The sequence below is a fragment of the Euleptes europaea genome, chromosome 15, assembly GCF_029931775.1.
Source record: "Euleptes europaea isolate rEulEur1 chromosome 15, rEulEur1.hap1, whole genome shotgun sequence".
In the NCBI taxonomy this organism is placed as follows: Eukaryota; Metazoa; Chordata; class Lepidosauria; order Squamata; family Sphaerodactylidae; genus Euleptes; species Euleptes europaea.
The window spans coordinates 38,663,368-38,684,799 of record NC_079326.1 but is presented as its reverse complement, the minus strand read 5'-3'; the positions used below and the strand labels follow the sequence as shown (position 1 = coordinate 38,684,799).

Genomic DNA, 21,432 nt, shown 5'->3' with positions numbered 1-21,432 from the left:
TGGATCATACCATTATTGTACCACTGCACTGAGCAAAGTTTGAAGCCTTCCTCCTGCCTAAAGCTCCTTCCTCCAATGGAAGACCCATTAAAGTCGGAGAGACTCACCTTAGGCTAGAGGAACTTTTTCCAGCCTAAGGTTGGGTCCCTCCCTCTGTGTGTATATCAGCTAATATCAGACAGGATGAGCTGACGATACTTCCACTTGCTCAAGGAAGATTCCACACCTTCTACTGATCCCCCCTCCCAGTTGCTGGAGACAGGAAGTCCCCTGTCATTCCTCTCATCCCCGGTCATTCCAGAGATTCACTCAATCCTCAGAAACACCTCTTGAGGGGCTGTGAGAGACTGCAGAGGGAAGGAGGTGTGAAGAAAGCCTAGCTGCATGAGCAGAACTCTGTTTCATTATTTTCTGGATCCAGTCGTGATCCTGACACTCCAGTGCAACTTTGTGTGGGTGCTAGAGGGACAGGGCCCTTTTAACTTTATTTCATAGGCTACGTCATATGGAGTGACATTTTAAGAAACCACCTCCTCCCATATTGTCCAGCACTCCAGTTAAGATCCTCTTCTCAAGCTGTGCTCTTTATGGTGCCTCCATATGAAGATGAGACTGGTGGCAACCAGAGACAGGGCTTTTTTGGTGGTGGCACCTCACCTTTGGCATGCCCTTTCCTTTCAGCCTTGCATAGCACCCATCTTCCTTTCTTTTAGGATTTTAAAGCAGGGGATCCATCTTTTTGAGCTTTTTTGTGTGTGTGATCTGCTGCTAATCTGAGGACTGTTTAATCAATATCATTTTTAACCACTCTGTTTATTTTATGTTGCTTTTATGTCCTGGCAGGTTTTTAATTGAGTTGACTTGCTTTAGTTGTTTTTATTGGCCTGACTTTTTTGTTTTGTTTTACTGAATTGTTGGTACTGTTCTAGTGTTCTGCTATGATCCGCCGCAAGTACCGGTAGGTTCTGGAGAGGCAGAAAACAGATTTTCTACAGAAATAAATAAAATAATTATAAAAATCATATTTCATTTTTGTTCATATTGTTTCTGAGACCTTGTAGGATGCATTCTAGTCTCATTCAGATTGTATTTATCTCAAGCACTGTACAAAAATACATTTAGAATGCAGTACACTCAAACCTCGCACAAAATCCAGGTTTTTCAAAGGCTCTTAAACTATGATCTTCAAACTTACTCCAAAGAAATCCTGGCCCAGAGCTTAGCACTGAGAACCCTTGCTCTTTGGGCAAGAGTTTCTTACACAGATCATACCATCCTAAGAAGATTTACACCTAACCCCACTTAAATCAATGGGCTTAGATGGGAATAACTATGTTTAGGATCACACTGAGAGAAGCCTTAAAGTCAATTTACTGTCAAATATATTTCCTAGCTTTTGCACACTGCCACCAAAAGCCACCAAAAAAAAAAAAAAAAGATTGGAATTTGGGTTTTAAAAACTGCCTATAATGCCTTAAAATGAAAGCAAAAGAAAGTGATCCACTAACCAACCCATACTAACCTATGTAGTTTGTGGATAATAAAATAATTCAATTAAATTCTGCCAGTATTGCATGCAAGAAATAAAGCTATGATCCAGTGATGGTGCTTTTAAACAGTACATACCCATTCACTGGCCAATTGGGTCTCAGGAAAAGACAATTACAGCCTGAATCATTAATTTCAGAGTCTCACTGAAGTCAGCCGGAGTTCCACCATTGACTTCAGTGCTCTTTGAATTGGTGTTTGAGTATCTGTAATGAATTTCTGAATATCTCCCAAGCTTGAAAGAAGACAGTATGCATACAGAGATGTTTTTAGGACTTTAAAGAAATGGCTGCTGTGATTTCTCAAAAGGCACTGAAGTGTTTATGGTAATGAACTGGGCCAACAATGATCCATTCAGCTCTCTAGCTGAATTCTAATTTAATAGCATCAGACCTATACTACACTGATATTTATTACATTGTTAGCATGCTTGTTTTTCCCATCATAAGGTGGGACATACGGGGCGAGGGGGTTCAGGAATCCTCCCATCCAAACCCAGTTAGCAGCAGTAAGGTAATTTCATTGTCTACCTTCAGACCATAACAGGGATCAGGAGTAAGCAATATTTTATAGTTAAAGAGCCAGACTACATCACAATTCAGAGCAAGGGTAGAAGAAGAAGAAGAAGAGTTAGTTTTCATACCCTGATTTTCTCTATAAAGAGTCTCAAACTGGCTTACCATCCCCTTCCTTTCTTCTCCGCACAACAGACACCTTGTGAGGTAGGTGGGGCTGAGAGAATTCAGAGAGAACTGTGACTGGCCCAAGGTCACCCAGCTGGCTTCATGTACAGGAGTAGGGAAACCAACCCAGCTCTCCAGATTAGAGTCCGCCGCTCATGTGGAGGAGTGGGGGATCAAACCCGGTTCTCCAGATTAGAGTCCACTGCTCCTAACCACTACACCATGCTGGCTCTCCCATCATCATCAAACTGTCAAGTTGGATATCTAGGGAATTTTATGGAGTGAGACAATTCTCATGACCCTTTCATGCTTATTTCAAGGTGGACTAATTTATTAATATGGTTTATGGTTTAAGCTGGTGTGCATAGACCAGCAGTGAGCACAGACTCTCTGTATGCACAAATGCCAAAACACCCATGATCAGAACTTTTTTTGGGGAGGACTAGTGGCTTATACATGTGTTGAGCATAAGACATCTGCATATTTGTAAACTATTGGAAAATGATTAATCTCATACTAGGAGATAAAGACTACAAGATGAAACCCTGAATGTAATGGCTTCAGTGACAATCAGCTTTAGAATAGAAGGCTGCTATAACCTATTGACAGGGTGACCTTAACTCCAAGATCAAGCCAGTACAACTTGTGACCCCGCACCACCATGTATTAGGTCCTGCCAGGTATTCCCCCCCCCCCCGCCTCCATTAATTTGTGCAATCCAAGCACACAGCAGAAATAGAAGACTAATGTAGTCCCTGGTAAATTGTGACTGATAAAAAAAGGTAAAAATAAAGGTTCCCCTGTGCAAGCACCAGGTCATTCCTGACCCATGGGGTGACATCACATCCTGATGTTTCCTAGGCTGACTTTGTTTACGGGGTGGTTTGCCAGTGCCTTCCCCAGTCATCTTCCCTTTACCCCCAGCAAGCTGGGTACTCATTTCACCGACCTTGGAAGGATGGAAGGCTGAGTCAACCTTGAGCCGGCTACCTGAAACCAACTTCCGTTGGGATCGAACTCAGGTCGCGGGCAGAGCTTGGACTGCAGTTTACCACTCTGCGCCACAGGGCCCATGTTAAATTTGGTGGATTACAAGTTTCCAAGACATGCCATGAAAAATCTATTTAACACACAGGAACACACAGGAACTGCCTTCTACTGAATCAGACCATTGATCCATCAAAGTCATGTTGTCTACTCTGACCGGCAGCGACTCTCCAGGGTCTCAGGAAGAGGTCTTTCACGTCACCTACCTGCCTAGTCCCTTTAACTGGAGATGCCAGGGATTGAACCTGGGACCTTCTGCATGCCGAGCAGAGGCCTTCCCTTATCAGTTCACTATTAGGATAGTTTCTAATATAGGATGCTGCAGAAATCTTCCTAATGGGTTAAGAAACATGAATACATGCTGGACCTTGTAAAGATCCAAATCAGCAAAGAAATGCTGTATCCTCCACAGAAAATAAAAAGAAGCCACTTCATGTTACCACATATAGACTACATAGCCAAGTACTCACTGTGTCAACCACATCTAGTTTTCACAAACATAAAACGGGCTTTATCACAGGTCCCCACCAGATAAAATGCTCTTCCATACAGAATAGTTCCCTACACGTTACAAGCTATGTTTCAGGGAGAATGATCTAATTCAATCTTCTCCCCAACAAGTCAATTTTCTATGTGCAGGGATTTTTATTTTGTATTGTCCTCAAGCATGAGACCACCACCATCACCTCTCCGTAATCTGGCATAGTCCAGGTTGACCAACTCATACGGTCTTGGACTCAGAGCATCACAACAAAGGAATAGTTTTTAGGATGCAAACAAGACATTTCTAACACACGTATCAGTAGTTAAAACTACTCTAATTTTGACTGTGCCAGTTTAAGATAGCGTTCCATCATCTGCCCAACATCAGTTTAAGGAGACGATTGACAACATTCAAGTTTGAACCTAATATTAGAGGTATGCAAAGATATAAACAAACAGTTTTTAAGGTGCAATATTAAGAACGTTTGGGGCAAGTTTGCATCCCAGCAATGTTGGTTATTTATCATACTTAATTTTACTTTGAAATCTATATATCTTTAACGATAATTGCAAAACACATTGAATTTTACGGAGTCAGATTGCACCAAAGATGGCTCAGCCCCCCTGAAGTGAAACACTTTAAAGGCTGATTAATTTAAATGGGAAAGATTTCAGCAAGTGCTTGATTTTCCCAATAAAATCAGTGGGACTTGAAAAAGCATAACTTTGGCTGAATCATGTCGGTTTATTACTGTGATGCCGCAATGATATGACGTGTGGTTTCATTTTCTTACTTTCTTTCTCTGGAGTACCTCTCTTTCTGAAATCTCAAAGCCTTTTCCCCCTTACAAGAAAAATGGTGGGCAAATTTTTAAATTATATTCCTTGATTTAAAAGGAGGGGGCAGATAAATTGCTTTAGAGGGCAGATTCAGGCTGCTGATCAGCCATAAAAACCATTATTTCTTCATTGTTATTATAATGCTGCATGGAACATTGGCTCCCTAAAACCAATGAGATCTATGTTTTTATTTTAAGGAGGTTCTCTGTATTGATCTTCTGAAGCAATACTTTATAAATATCTGCCTTTCTGCAGTTCCAGTGGTATAATCTTCCTTGTTCGGTGTGCAGGTGAAGCATATTTTGCCTTGTTACACCTTAGCCTAGGAGCCCTGTGGCGGAGAGTGGTAAGCTGCAGTACTGCAGCCCAAGCTCTGCTCACGACCTGAGTTCGATCCCATCGGAAGTTGGTTTCAGGTAGCCAGCTCAAGGTTGACTCAGCCTTCCATCCTTCCGAGGTCGGTAAAATGAGTACCCAGCTTGCTGGGGGTAAAGGGAAGATGACTGGGGAAGGCACTGGCAAACCACCTCGTAAACAAAGTCTGCCTAGGAAAAATCAGGATGTGACATCACCCCATTGGTCAGCAATGACCTGGTGCTTGCACAGGGGACCTTTACTTTTTTTTTTACACATTAGCCACCAAGAACCTGCTTTTCCAACATTACACACATCTAATAGCATTCTGTAATAAAAACCTGCCTTTGATGGCTGATGAGTATTTTTAACAGTTATTGTGTCATACATTCCGGAGCTCATGCAAATCAATATGCAATTTAAAACTGCCTAAAGCCTTTTTTCCACACTTGTTTTCCATCCCGTTGTAGGCGGTGCAGGGATGGCGGGGAGCAAGTGGTCGGTTTTGGTTAAAATCAGTCACCTTGAACTTGTTTTTTTTTTAAAACAAACAAACTTTTTCTACAGTAATGGTATATCATAAATTATGAAATCTCATACTGGCTACAAGTGTGTTCACTTCTGATTTCACTTTATGCTATTTTAAAGCATGATGGTAATACATCATATATATTTCCTCATTTTATGGTTCTTAATCAATTCCAGTAGCGAGTATCTTACAAATTGTATGATAACAGGTGATTAAAATCAGACCCATTAATCCAGTCCTGATCTTACTGAACCTTAACCAAAATAATAGACTGGAGGAGAAGCACGTCAGCTGCAAAGACACACAGAAATAAACCTTTAGCTATAACAAAGGCACTTATACACACAGCTGTGCATGTACGTGAAAACCAGAAAAAGTTTAATTTGAATCATATTCGTTCTCATTCTAAATGTGTGAGATGTGTTTGTGTGTTACGTGCCATCAAATTGCTTCTAACTTGTGGTGACCCTATGAATCAATGTCCTCCAAAACATCCTATCGTTACCTGCCTTGCTCAGGTCTTGCAAACTGAGGGTTGTGTGGCTTCCTTTACATAGGCAATGCATCTCATGTTGGGTCTTCCTGTTTTCCTGCTGCCTTCAACTTTTCCTAGCCTTATTGTCTTTTCCAATGAGTCTTGTTTTTTCATAATGTGACCAAAGTACGATAGCCTCAGTTTAGTCATTTTAGTGTCTAGGGACAGTCCAGGCTTGATTTGATCTAGATGGGCCACTCTAATAAGTCATGAACAGAAGTGGAGGTGTGTCAGCACCAATCTACCCTTTCTAAACTGGATACTGACAGTCGTTTCCCTCCTTCCCATTTGTTGTACTGATAAACTGAGGGCAATTTTCTATTTGACTAGCAAGGGATGAAGTTGGGAAAAGTTCAGTAGCTGAATATGATCTGGGCTGACTTTGTTTTCTCCTCCGCCTGCAGATACTTAAGTCTGAGTGTGACCAGAGACACAAGCTCTTGAATGCAAGCCACTCTTCACTTGCAGCCAAGGCCTATGATGATCAAGCCAGCAAATGAGGACCCACGTGGATGTCTTTGTATTTGTTGGAATTATATGGTTTTGTAAAAGTTCGATAAACTACTTTGAGTTTCTTTGGGGGGGAAAGAAGCATAGACATGTGAAATAAATAAACAAATGTATATTTCTGGGGGATATTGTCCTCTGGTGGTTCTCCCTTTGCATATTAGTCCAGAGGTCTCCCTGCATTATATACATGGAATAACATGGCCATACTCCTTTAATTTTCTCCTCTGCTTGCTCCACCGTAGCCTAAATGCAGCTGCAATGTAAACTCGCTGGTTAACTTATCTATTTACTCACCAAAGCTGAATTTCATTCAGGCTGCAGAGAGCAGATCCCAACTCCAAGAAAAGAAAAGTGAACTAAGACAAGCTAACCTGTTCTACTCTGTTGTTCCTTTTTGTTGTATATGCTATGATTCTTTTTTTAACATATAGAGAAGAGCAGGACAGATGTTTGAGAGCCCCTTGCTGGTTTTAAGTAACCGTAACAGCCATTGAACACAGGCATTTCACCAAATGTTGTCTGGTGTCTGCGCACATTGTACAAAATGATTCTAGTATCCTTCAAACTTCACCAGATATAAGGGTCAATTGACAGAGCTGTCTACACATGGCAGCAATGGAAAAAGCTTTGCTCATAGACATCAAGTTTTTTTCCAGCTTGTGCTGCATTCAGACCACCAGAACTCAAGGACACAAGAAATTCAACAGTGCCTGAAGAAGATGTAGACTACACACTGGAATAGTCATGTGAATTGGCCTTACTCATTTATGATGTTCATGCTTGTGCAAAAGATTCAGCATGTTCAAATGCTTACCTTTTATATTCTCATGTGATATACACATACAAACGTCCTGCAGTTGTGGGATGCCTCAAAGGAATATGTATGCAGATGAGAAAGGGGATATTCATACTGGTGGGAGAGCTCTATGTGTGCATCAGAGCTCCAGCACATGGGAAAGCACATGGAGTATACATATACAAAGTTCAGAAATCAGAGGAGGTCTGCATAGAGCAAACCCCCCCTCCCAACCAGTATGGGAACCTTGAATATTCTTCAATTATGTTCTAAAAGTCCTTTATATCTCCTTAGATTTCGAGCCCCGTGGCGCAGAGTGTTAAACTGTTAAACTGCAGTACTGCAGTCAAAAGCTCTGCTCACGACCTGAGTTCAATCCCGACAGAAGTCGGTTTCAGGTAGCCGGCTCAAGGTTGACTCAGCCTTCCATCCTTCCGAGGTCGGTAAAATGAGTACCCAGCTTGCTGGGGGTAAAGGGAAGATGACTGGGGAAGGCACTGGCAAACCACCCCGCAAACAAAGTCTGCCTTGGAAACGTCGGGATGTGACGTCACCCCATGGGTCAGGAATGACCCGGTGCTTGCACAGGGGACCTTTACCTTTACCTTTAGATTTCGAAAGGTATCAGAAATTATTTTAAAGACTCAGTTAAAGAACTAAGTGTTATAATCAGCATTTATATAGTGCTTAACATATGTAGTCACAGTAATCATAGACTGAATGTGCAATCCTAAGGAGAGTTACACCCTTCTAAGTCCATTGAAGTGACTGGCATTAGGGGCTATAACTCTACTTAGGATTCTACTGTAAGCCACAAAAGTGATAACATTTATAAAATTATACTATAAAGATCTGTTGCATAAAATGCTACCTTCAAATTGGAATTGTTAGTGCTTGTTTATTACTGCATACAGCTGGAAGATAGGCCTATAATTTAAGTAGGTAAGAGAGGGATATTATAGTTAAGAAGCAATAATTTGACTCCTGGCAAGCAAATAAAATGGAGAGAAAAATAAGAGAATGCTTACATGTTTGTATTAGCCGTAGATGTCAACCATTCCCCAGCCAAGCCAATGATATCTAGTCCTGTAGAAAGCTGGTTGAAAAAGCGGGGATGACCTAGAAGAATGAAACATACCATCTTAAGGATGCAATTTTTGCTGCTGCGTCTGAGATTTTGTGCTGTTTCTTCAGGGTCCAAACAATCTGGTTTTCCAAGTTCTGTTACATGAGGTTATACTTTCAAATTGGAAATGGCATTGCTTATTATTACTATACAGGTGAGGAGGACCCACGATAGAAGAAGAGGAGTTCATTTTTATATGCCAATGTTTACCTACCTTTTAAGGAGAATCAAACAGGTTTACAATCTCCTTCCCTTCTACAACAGACACCTTGTGAGATAGGTGAGGCTGAGAGAGCTCTGAGAGAACTGTGACTAGCCCAAGGTCACCCAACTGGCTTCATGTGCAGGAGTGGGGAAACCAACCCAGTTCACCAGATTAGAGTCTGCCGCTCATATGGAGGAATGGGGAATCAAACTTGGTTCTCCAGATTAGAGTCCACCGCTCTTAACCACTACTCCATGCTGGCTGGCTGTGATACTCAAAGGGGGGGATTCCTCCTTCCTCTTAGCCTTCTTCTATCCCGACACTACCCACTGCCGCTCTTGGTCATCTCCACTCCCACTATCGCCACTGCTGTAGAGCCCGATGCAGCTTCTTTCACCCCCCACATCACTACTCTCAGGGTGAGCCCAACGTAGCCCTTGGTGGGCCCTCTGAGGCTTCCCTCCTCAGTTCCTGATGGGTCTGCTGAGCCCCCCCCCCCCATCGCTGCTGCTGGACCCAGCTAGGCTTCCATCCCTCCTACCAGGCCTACTGACAGAGGAGGAGGTAAGAACATTATTTGCACTTGCACAGGCAATACTTTTGTTTTGGGGAGGATAAACCCTCCAATTTATTTTTTAGTTTCAGATTTTTCAGCAAATATAAGGGGTCCCCCAAGTTTGCAAATATCTGTTTTCTTTCTGTCCGGCCCCAATCAGTGGATTTAGTGATCCACAGATGGGGCCACACTTTCACTATTAGAATATACAAGTGGGACCCACAATACTTGCAAGGGGGGGGTCCCTTCCCCTTGTTAGCTTTAATTCCCCCCTGTTACTGCCAGTGGCCAGTCAGAGCTCCTGCTTTAAACTTAAACTAAATTAAAGAGGAGGAAGAGATCTCCCATGAGTATTGTAGCTCCTGCCCCTGCCACAGTCACAGCTGCTACCACAAGCCCTGTATGGCTCCTAGCCTCTGCCGCTGGGGTAACCTCATGCGTACCCCTCCCCCCAACATCAATGTTGGTTTGCCCACCCCACACCTTTCTAAGTCCATTAACTTCAGTGGACTTGGTCTGGCACTGTAAGTAAGTCATCCAGTGAGCTTCACCGCTGGAGATTTGAATGCAGATCTTCCCAGTCAAAATATGAGACACTAACCATTACCTGACACTGGTTGTTTGCACAATGTCTCTCAAACAGGTAATAGCCAATACATGCCTATGCCACTCAGGCATTCTCAGTATATCAAGCAAGCCTCCCTAATGTAATAATGGCGGCCACAATAGCCGCAGATGAATTGTCTGTGGGAAGTATTGCATTTTTTCCACATACAAAACATGTAAAAATGTAATCTTGTAACAGCCAGCGTGGTGTAGTGGTTAAGAGCGGTGGTTTGGAGTGGTGAACTCTAATCTGGAGAATTGGGTTTAATTCCCCACTCTTCCACATGAGCGGCGGATGCTAATCTGGTGAACTGGGTTGGTTTCCCCACTCCTACACATGAAGCTAGCTGGGTGACCTTGGGCTAGTCACAGTTCTCTTAGAGCTCTCTCAGCCCCACCTACCTCACAGGGTGTCTGTTGTGGGGAGGGGAGGGGAAGGTGATTGTAAGCCGGTTCGATTCTCCCTTAAGTGGTAGAGAAAGTCGGCATATAAAAACCAACTCTTCTTCTTCTTCTAAAATAAATGCAGCCATGTAAAAACATGAGGGTCATTTGCACCAAATGAGTACGTAAATGTACACTTATCACAGTCATTTTGTGGAAAGACCCAAAGTATCCACTGTTGTTTGGCTAGAATTGCATTCATTCAGGTAAATATGAAATCAAAATGGTAAGGTTTAAAAGCCTGTTGCATGCCCTATTTTGAAGTAGTCCCCTTTTATCAGGTGTTTCTGCAAAGAGTAATAGAGGTTTAGGTAGTGACGCAGTCTTTGATTCTCCCTTGCCCTAAAACAGAAGGTAACTCAGAAAACATATTTCATGAAAAGTCCTCCCGACGTTCTAATGGTTGGTTCTGACACAGTGTATAAAACCGGTGAAGCTCAGTGCCTGGCCACGGAGAAGAACACTGTCAGGTCATATTAGGACTCACATTATGCTTGATAACACACCCAGAAGGGCTTTTACAAAAACCTAAGTTTAAGCCTTGTGATATTTTTCAGTGAAAAACAGATTTTCAGCAGACAAAACATCCTTCACTGTTAATGTCAGACAAACCTGTCCCTCTGGTAAGAAAGTCTAAATTTTAAAAGATACTAATCCTAATCCTACACACGGGTGGGGTAAGGAATGAGATTGACCATTATGCCTCTTCTTAACTTCATTAAAATCCAAGACTTAAACTGAGGTGGCCCAAAATATTTCGGTCACTGAAGCTGAAAATCCAAACAACACCCTCCCTGTAGTGGTAAAAGTATAATAGGAAAGTGAATGATGATTTGCCACCCTTCTATAATGCTGCTATCCAAGTTGGGATGTATTGTCCTCTCTAACAGAGCCTTTCTAGAAGCTAAAATGACTAAACTGAGGCTGTTGTACTTTGGTCACAGTGACAAGAGTCACTTGATAAGACAATCATGCTAGGAAAAGTTGAAGGCAGCAGGAAAAGAGGAAGAACCAACCAAAGATGGATTGACTCTAGGCCCTCAGTTTGCAAGACTTGAGCAAGGCTTTTAAGGATAGGCTGTGTTGGAGGACATTGATTCATAGGGTCCTCATGAGTCGGAAGCGACTTGACGGCACTTAACACACACACACAACAGAGCCTTTGTCATCAGTAAAATCATTAGATTCTTGAATGTTAACAGCACTTCCAGAGGGTAGGTTCCCCACTGAGTGAAAACAATGCTAACACACAAATGGCAGCTATCTCAGAGAGGAAGTACTTCCTGGGGTGGGGTTTCAAAGCAGTTCTGGAGCAACACTGCAATAGCTGGTTTTGCTCCAATTGCTGTGCCCCCAGCAACATCTTGTGTTACCCCCCTGGTCTCCCTGAGGAGGCCAAGACCTTCAAATTTTGTAACCCCTAATCCACTTCTGGTTTGAGCTGCATGGCCCAGGCTAGTCTAATCTCGTCAGATCTCAAAAGCTAAGCAGGGACAGCCCTTGGTAGTGCTTGGATGGGAGACCACCAAGGAAGTCCAGGGTTGTTACACAGAGGCATGCAATAGTGAACCACTTCTATAAGAACATAAAAAAGGCCATGCTGGATCAGACCAACGTCCATCAAGTCCAGCAGTCTTTTCACACAGTGGCCAACCAGGTGCCTCCAGGAAGCCCACAAACAAGACGACTGTAGCAGCACCATCCTGCCTGTGTTCCACATCACCTAATATAATAGGCATTCTCCTCTGATCCTGGAGAGAATAAGTATGCATCATGACTAGTTTCCATTTTGACTAGTAGCCATGAATGGCCCTCTCCTCCATGAACATGTCCACTCCCCTCTTAAAGCCTTCCAAGTTGGCAGCCTTCACCACATCCTGGGACAGGGAGTTCCACAATTGAACTATGCGTTGTGTGAAGAAACACTTCCTTTTATCTGTTTTGAATCTCTCACCCTCCAGCTTCAGCAGATGACCCTGCATTCTAGTATTATGAGAGAGGGAGAAAAGCTTCTCCCTGTCCACTCTTTCCATACCATGTATAATTTTATAGACCTCTATCATGTCTCCCCTTAACTATCATGTCTCCCCTTCTTTCCAATCTAAACAGCCCTAAGCTGTTCATTTCTTGCCTTGAAAACCCTACGGGGTCTCCATTAAGTTGGGTGAGACTTGACAGCACTTTCCTCCACCACCAGTCCACCATCTCCCTTTCAGCAGCCCTGTTGGGCATAATCCACTTTGTTCTTTTCTGGATAGAACTCCTGAGGAAGAACATCCAGCAGATGTTTTTTACAACTTGCATGTTATCTTAAACAGTAAATTTTAATGGGTCCAGTATAAAATATGGGACTCCCCTCTCTTGTATGTAAGGAAAGGGAGCCAGTGTGGTTAGAGTGGTAGATTAAGATCTGGGAGACCCTGGTTCAAATCCCCCATCCACGATGGATGCTTGCTGGGTGATCATGGGCCAGGTATATACTCTCAGCCTAACCTAACTCATGGGGTTGTTTTGAGGATAAAATGGAGGAGAAGAGAATGATGCAAATTACTTTGGATCCCCCTTGAGGAGAAAGACAGCATATAGATTATGTAGATAAATAAATAAATGCCCTGTATACATATGTTATGCCCTGACCTGGATGGCCCAGGCTAGCCTGATCTGTCAGATCTCAGAAGCTAAGCAGGGTCAGCCCTGGTTAGTATTTGGATGGGAGACCACCAAGGAATACCAGGGTTGCTGTGCAGAGGAAGGCACTGGCAAACCACCTGTTAGTCTCTTGCCATGAAAACCCCAAAAAGGGGTCGTCATAAGTCGGCTGCGACTTGACGGCACTTCACACACACACATACATGTGTTATCCATAGAACATTTGCTCTGCTCATAAAAACAGGAAGCTCCTATACTCAGAGCTTTTTAGACACAAGGCTGCTCCATCCTCACCTTTGAAATCATAGAAATAATAGAAACATAGAGTTGGAAGTGTCCACAAGGGTCATCTAGTCCAATCCCCTGCACAATGCAGGAAATTCATAACTACCTCCCCACATCCCCAGTGACCCCTTACCCCATGCCTAAAAGATGGCCAAAAAACAAAACAAAAAAAACCCTCCAGGATCCCTGGCCAATATGGCCTGGATGAAAATTGCTTCCTGACCCCAAAGTGGCAATCAGCATTACCCTGGGCATGTAAGAAAGGGCCATGAGAGCCAAACGTTGATGCAAACTTTCCTGCCCTCCCTCTCATGATCTGCCTCAATTCACAGAATCAGCTTTGCAATCAGATGGCTATCTAGCCTCTGCTTAAAAACCTCCAAAGAAGGAGAGCTCACCACCTCCCGAGGAAGATGGCTCTGATTGTCAGGAAGTTCTTCCTAATGTTGAGCTGAAAATTATTTTGATTTAATTTCAACCCATTGGTTCTGGTCCAACCTTCTAGAGCAACAGAAAACTCGGCACCATCCTCTATATGACAGCCCTTCAAGTACTTGTAGATGGTTATCATATCACTTCTCTATCATCTCCTCTCCAGGCTAAACATACCAAGCTCCTTCAACCTTTCCTTACACATCTTGGACTCCAGACCCCTCACCATCTTCATTGCCATCTGGACATGTTCCAGCTTGTCTACATCCTTATTAAATTGTGGTGCCCAAAACTGAGCACAGTCCTCCAGGTGAGGTCTAACCAGAGCAGAATAAAGCGATACCATCACTTCACATGATCTAGAAGGAGAGGAGGGGGCAGGGTTTGGCTGCTGGCTAGCATGAAGGGAGAGCCAGTCTACATTCACACCTGAAGCCTGACACAGAAAAAGAGGTTGGCCCAAAGAAGGGGTATATATGGACCTGGGTCAGGCCGACCCTCTTCTTTGGAAAACTCCTTATTCCACATCTGCAGAGAAAAGAGCAGTTACGTGGCAGCCACAATATTTTCTTTTACTTTATCCAAGCTTTTTCCATTGGTTGGTCTGGAAATATCTTCCCATCCTCCTCTCTCTGACTCTCTCTCTCTCTCTCTCTGTTTTTCTCTGGAAAAAGCAGGCTGTGATGGTTGGTGATAGATCTCTTCTGCCTCTAGCATCAGATAATCAGGCATTATTGCGAAAGATGAAGGTTTCATTATTAGCTATACTGACTGGTGTGTGTGTGTGTGTGTGTGTGTGTGTGTGTGTGTGTAAAGTGCCTTCAAGTCGCAGTCGACTTATGGCGACCCCTTTTGGGGTTTTCATGGCAAGAGACTAACAGAGGTGGTTTGCCAGTGCCTTCCTCTGCACAGCAACCCTGGTATTCCTTGGTGGTCTCCCATACCCACCGTTTAACTTATCCCATATGTTTATCCAGACTAAAGAGCGAGAGGAGCAGAGTCAGAAGGAATATCAGAACTGTCCACATAATTCTGAATATCACATAAAATAAACAAAGCCTTAATCACATCTCTCCCCCCTTCAGACCTAAGAGGCTGGAAATATTCTTCATAAACCTACCAATAACAAATTCTGGCTGCCAGCATCATATATTCTTGAATACTTGGCGCCCATACATATAAATAGGATTGTGACAGACTAGGAAGGATCTGTTCTGTTAGTGCCAAGGTTCTGGAAGTATTTTGTGGGTACTAAATTTATGTCCAGAGAGTCTGAACCGTTCAGATTTCTAGAAAGACTTAAAATATGTCAGGCACCCCCCACCTGATACTTGAAAATTAAAGCTATTAAAACCATTTGTCCTGAAAATAGCACTTGCTGAAGAATGAGAATGAGAATTACGACTGAAATTATACTTGATATCTTACTCAGAAATGACTTGGAAGCAGGAGCCTTTCCTTGTGTAATGAGTTATCAATGGGGTTACAACTATTAATGATACTAAGCCCTCCTTTTTTCCTTTGTTTTTGGCATTAAACATCTTGAGGACATAAAGAAGAGAAACTGCAAATTCAGTGTCATTTATGCCCTCATTTACCTAATGATATTGTTCCCCCAAGACACAAGCCCCTTTGCTTTCCATCAAGGGCAAGAGATTACGATTTTTAAAGTGTGCTTCTCTGAGCTCTTTACACACAACACAATAAAATGCCCATTTGCATGACAAGCGGAACTACCTTAGCATAGGCAATAAGACAGGGGTTGCTTTGAGTAGTTTCAAACAGTGGGGGTCCCTTCATTTCCTCCTGTATCTCCTTAAAAAGGTAAAGGTCCCCTGTGCAAGCACCCATGAGGTGACGCCACATCCCGACGTTTATTAGGCAGACTGTGTTTTATGGGGTGGTTTGCCAGTACCTTCCCCAGTCATCTTCCCTTTACCCCCAGCAAGCTGGGTACTCATTTTACTGGCCTTGGAAGGATGGAAGGCTGAGTCAACCTTGAGCCGGCTACCTGAAACCAACTTTCGTTGGGGTCAAACTCAGGTCGTGAGCAGAGCTTGGACTGCAGTACTGCAGCTTACCACTCTGCATCACGGGGCTCTTAGGGCCTGTATCCCCTTACCCATACCATTTCCTTTCTCTCCTCCTGGCAGCCCCTTTCCCTGTTTTCTTCTCTCCTTCCCACTCATCAACCAACCTTTCTTTTATCTGCCCCCCACCCCATCTTCGGCTTTATTTTTTTTGTAAACTTAATTTATACCCCACCTTTCTTCCATATGGGGACCCAATGCATCTTACATCATTCTCCTCTCCCACATTTGATCCTCATAACTACACTTTTTTTTTAGATTTCAGATTTTTCTGCAATCCTGGGGATTTTCTCAGGTTTGTAGAAAGATCTGTCTCATCTGTCCATGTCCCCAGTCTCTCGATTTCAGTATCCATAGCTGGGGCCACACTGAGAATTAGATATGTTAATGGTATAACTGGTCTGCAGAGGGGCATTGCCCCTCCATGTCAGACTGCATACAATTAAGAAGTATGCACCTTCATTTCTGGCCCATTTCTTGATTCTAAACATGATTGAGTTGTGTGTGTATTAAGTGACGTCAAGTCACTTCTGACTCATGGCGACCCTATGAACCAATGCCCTCCAAAATGTCCTATCTTTGACAGCCTTTGACAGGTATTGCTCTCAGATCTTTTTGGATGCACACCTTAATGTGGTGAGGGGGTTTGTGTGTGTCAGGGAAGCTGAGAGCAATACCATAAGGGGTCTAGACTCTATCAAGAGACTAAACTCCTAGCAGAGTCACTCAAGATGGAGTGGTCACAGCTGAGACACCAGACGAAGATGCATCCACCCCCTTAAGGGATCGATGGCCACATCTGCAGAAGAGAACAGGCAGTTCCAATGGTGATGGGGGCAGAGGAATCCCTGAAGGTTAGCTACTGGGCAGCAGCAGTAGAGGAAGGTGACACTGGCAGAGGATCTTTCGTAGACAACGGCAGTGCCACTACGGCTAACCCTGGTTAGTACTGCGCAGAAGAAGGCACTGGTAAACCACTTCTGACCAACCTTTACCTTGAAAACCCTATGATGAGACATATTGAGTTACTCTTGTTATAAACTGATAAATGTGCCCATGTATTGGGTATGAATCCCTCAGCTTGTCGGTCATGGACCTGTGTTAATAATGCCGCTATAGCAATAGAAGGTATAAAAATCAACCACAGCAAAATACTATGCAAATCCATTGTCTGTTTGCAAATTAATTCAGAGTGTAGCCACCCTCGACCCACATAGGCCTACCTAAATAAGGAGTTCTCATAATGCTCAGGTTCTCAGCAGCCCAGGTGGAGGAGGTTCTATATTTGCGTAGAATTCATATTAAAGTAGTGCCACAAATTGTGTAGTTTCAAAGAGGACTCAGAAGTTTCTTCCAGCTGTCCCTCCTTCCATCATGCAAGCCAAGGATGCATACACAGAATAACTTTCCCTGTACATTCATAGCTTCACACATGCAGTTCAATACCCCTGGGAATGGTCCTTGCAATGTCTCTACCCCTAGTTTCCTGCAAAGCTGAAAGAAATCGCTCACCTGTCCTGACTCCGTATTTCAACGTGTCTCTACAGTCTACTAGGATCTGTTCAAGTGACTCTGGGTTGTCAGAAAGCTCCAGGTTGAAACCTTCCATGCCTTCCAGGAGCTGGTGTGGGTGGTGGAAATCCAGCACCTTGGTGGACCTGTCAAAGGTCTTCCGTACATAAGCCAGGAGAATGTCCACCACCTCCAGTAGGAACTGCACCGTCTGCTCCTCTCCATTCTTGGCCGGCAGCAAATCTAAGAAATGGACCAACAAACGCAATCACTCTTAAGGGGCAGCAGGAAATTCCTTTAGCTCCTCCCTGCCTCTTCATTCTCTTTTTCCAAGCATCTTGCAAACGTAGATCGTACTCTTGACTGTCAAACATAGATTAGTTACCTTTAAGTGGATGGATTTGGAAAAACAGCATAGTTAAAATGGTAAATGGGTGGGGTTTCCCAGTTGTCTCAGTGCATGTTTATAAGATGTGTGGAGCTTTGGATCTGTGTTAAGGATTATTAATATTAGTCAGGGTGTGGGTCTCTGGATTACTTAACACCGACTATGCCAGTGTGTGTCCATGGCCCCTATCACTATGGCAGACTGGGAATTCTCTCTACACCCAAAAGCATGCAAGGAAGCGATGTGGAATACTAACCCCTTCTTCAGCCACTCATATTGTGCCTATAGTTAAGTAGCCCTCAAATGTATGCCATAGGATCATCTCTCTTGAGTTTGTCCCAATACCCTACAAGGTTGTCAACTTTTATTTCTTGTGCAGCTCCTGAACTTTTTAACAGTCTGCATGACGAGGAGAAATTTTGGAAGGGAGTCTTCTCTGCCCCATCCCCATTCCGTGAAAAGAAACATGGCTTGCTGAATTCTTATTTGCATGCCTGCATTAGAAGCCCAAGATCAAAAGCAATTGGCAACCTTCGTCCAGAACCCTCTCTTTCTCTGTTTCCAATGCTCAGCTATGCCTTTAACTGTGGTTTGAGCATCTGGTCATGCACAGAGTGTATTTCCCCTGCTGAGCTGTCACACTCATACACACACACATGTCACCATCATCACTGGAATGTAGCTGGTACTTCTAGACACCAAAGGGTTGGGGAGCTGCAGGCAGGCCTAGCCCTGACTCAAAAGCCCTGGAAAGGGGGATGTACAAGAGAAAGCAGAACAGAGATGGCTTACCCCGGGCATAGAGGTTGGAGAAGTCTGTCTCGGTCCTCCGGAACCTGACTTCTTTCTCGCTGTTTTCACAGGCCAGCAGGTTCTTGGACGACTGCCTTTCCTTGAGTGCGCTCACCAAGCGGCTTTTGTCTTCCAGGCTGTTATTCCTTTGCAAGAACCCTACATCATTATTACAAGGTGCACAGGTCAGAGGGGATTTGTTCTCGCTTCCCAGCATCTTGGCTAAAACAAATGAGCCCTTTAGTAGCAGAAAATAATCGCTGCGGACACAGTCACAGGCAAGGCAATAGCCTGCCTGCCACTGCCCCACCCTCTTTGCTTGCCTGGCCAGATCCCGTTCAATGTAGGGCTGATTCTGGTGGATCTGCCCTAATGAGGTCAGGGAGGAACAGTATTTATAGGGAAAAATAATTCGCCTGGAGGAGAGAGCACTCAAATGAAGTCAATTGCAAAAAGCCAGCCAGGCACAAATTCACACACACACAAAAACCAACCCCCCCATACCCACACCACTTTTTTGTGTGTCGGTTAGTGCAGTGGTAAATCCTTATTAAGTCGATCAGACAGATTCCACTCCAGTAATCAGCCACCGGAAAGAAGATAGTTCAGGACAAGTCAATGCAATTATGGCAGCCAACCTGTCCCCCCCACCCATCCTTCTCTTTCCACCCCAGAGGCGAAATGTTGGGCTTTAGAAAGCAGGCAGTAAAAGGAGCTGCTGGACGAAAACTGGGGCAGGTGTCAGATTCTCTCTCTTCAGCCCTCATTGATTAAACCAGAGGATATGTCTCTTCAGAATGTCGATCAGGACACCACCTCCAAGAAACGTTGGCCCTGGAGATGTCTTTTGCTGCTGTTCCAGAGCCCAGTGTTTTGTGTTATAAGAGAGAGAGACCCTGAGCAAAAGCGGTGGTTTGGAGCGGTGGGATCTGATCTGGAGAACTGGGTTTGATTCCCCACTCCTCCGCATGAGGGCGGAGGCTAATCTGGTAGACTGGATTTGTTTCCCCACTCCTAAACACAAAGCCACTGGGTGACCCTGGGAAGTCACACTCTCTCAGCCCCACCTACCTCCCAGGGTGTCTGTTGTGAGGAGGGGAAGGGAAGGTGATTGTAAGCCGGTTTGATTCTTCCTGAGTCAACCTTGAGATGGCTATCTGAAACCTGTTGGAATATCTATCGTGTGGATATTCCGGTATTTAGCAGAGTGCCTTAAGCTTAGCTGCAGCAGAAGCTAAGCGTGTGTGCGTGAGTGAAAATAAAAAGGGGGCAGTTGTTTGCTCTAATCAAACTAAGAAACATTTATTGTTGAAATACACATTGGATAGGAAAGGACAAACAAGGGTTCTCTATTCTGATCTAACTTACTAATTCTCTGGGTATAAAAGGGTATCTGCCTTCCACGCCATCTTGGGGTGGGAAGGCCTGGATGCGTGCTGAGCGCCCGGCTCCTAGGTCTTGCTTCGATGATGGGCAAAGGGGAAAAGAGAGAGAGAGAGGGGAGGTTTCCCTGACAAGACATCCTCTAAACATCAAAGGGGTAGGAAATGAGGGCAAGGTGTAACTAGAGATGACCTTCCCCTGTCCTGTCTATCTATCTGACTTTGTGGTCAGTTCCCCCTCTCAATGTGCAGGCAAGTGACACCGTCCTAGAAAGGGCAGAGTTTCCAACAAAACCAACGTGAGCAGAGCTTGGACTGCAATACTGCAGCTTACCACTCTGCCCCTGTGTTCACACAGGTAAGATTTTGAAGAGAGAGAGAGGACAGTAATGAGCCCATCCTGTGCTCAAAAGTAAGGCCTGTTTTGTTCCAGCCTAAATAGTAGCAGCACCTTACCAACTAACAACAATTTATTCTAGTGCAAGTTTGGTATTTTGTTTTTGTGAACTAGAGCCCACTCCAGTGAACAGATCCTCACTAGACAAACATGTTATATAGGGGGATGAAAATATAAGCAGAGAGATCAAGGGGCCATGAAATACAGGTAATACAGGGTAAAATGTTATGAAAAATTCAAATCTTATAAAGGAAATAAGAGACATTTCAATAGGCATGGGTGAGGAGCCCCAGATTTTGAAGTTACATTTTTAAAAATTCCCAGTACAAGGAGGTGTTACTTTGTTCGATAACTTCACACATTAACACATCTTATACTGAATCAGACCCCTGGTCCATCTAAGTCAGTATTGTCTACTCAAACCAGCAGCAGCTCTCCAGGGTCTCAGGCAGAGGTCTAATTCACATCACCTACTTGCCTAGTCCCTTTAACTGGAGATGCCGGGGATTGAACCTGGGACCTTCTGCATGCCAAGCAGAGGCTCTACCACTGAGCCACAGCCCCTCCCCTGGGGCTTCCAAGGAAGTTTGCACAGGGTTGCAAGTTTACTGAGACTTCCTTATGGTTGCCAACATCCAGGCGGAGCCTCGAGACTTCCAGATTGCAAAGATCAATTCCACTGTGGAAAATGGTGGTTTTAGAGGGTGGACTCATTGGTATTATAACCCACGGAAGTCTCTCTCCTCCCCAAACCCTGCCTTCCCCGGGCGGCACCCCCAAATCTCCAGGAATGTCCCAGCCTGGAGTTTGCGACCCTACCTCCCAGGGAAGACAAACAGGGAAAAGGAAGTACCAGTGACGTAAACCCTTTTGCTGAAACTGGTCCATACAACCTTGCCTTTCCCAGAAAGTTAAAATGGGTCTTCCATTTGCATGCTTATGCCTGTAAACCTCGGCACACTCAGTTTGAAGAAAATTCTCTTGAATTCATTTGGATTTATATTCGAATAAACGTTACATGTGATCCAGCTACTTGATTGTAGGAAGGTCTCCTTGAAATCTGGGTCAATGCCTCTATTTTGCAATCCACAATGTATCGGTCACTCCTGCAGGCCATTGCGTCGAAGGTTTCTGGTTTGCTTTTGCTCCTAGTTTCCATGGTAACATGTCACTGGTACTAGGCCAAGGGCTTCAATGGACCACCCCTCTATTGCAAGGATGCTTTCTGCTTCCAAAAAGCCTG

The 21,432-nt window shown here is 44.0% G+C and overlaps 1 protein-coding gene across 1 annotated transcript in view; it reads right to left on the bottom strand.

Moving 5' to 3' along the window:
• The window catches only part of GAD1 (glutamate decarboxylase 1), a 51,385-nt gene that overhangs the window by 15,992 nt on the left and 13,961 nt on the right, over positions 1-21,432 (bottom strand). Inside the window, exons 3-5 of the mRNA XM_056861042.1 lie at positions 18,411-18,569; positions 17,231-17,473; positions 8,354-8,444 (exon numbers count right to left, since the gene is read on the bottom strand). Coding sequence (XP_056717020.1) covers positions 8,354-8,444; positions 17,231-17,473; positions 18,411-18,569 — 493 coding nt within the window. The remainder of the gene's footprint in view (positions 1-8,353; positions 8,445-17,230; positions 17,474-18,410; positions 18,570-21,432) is intronic.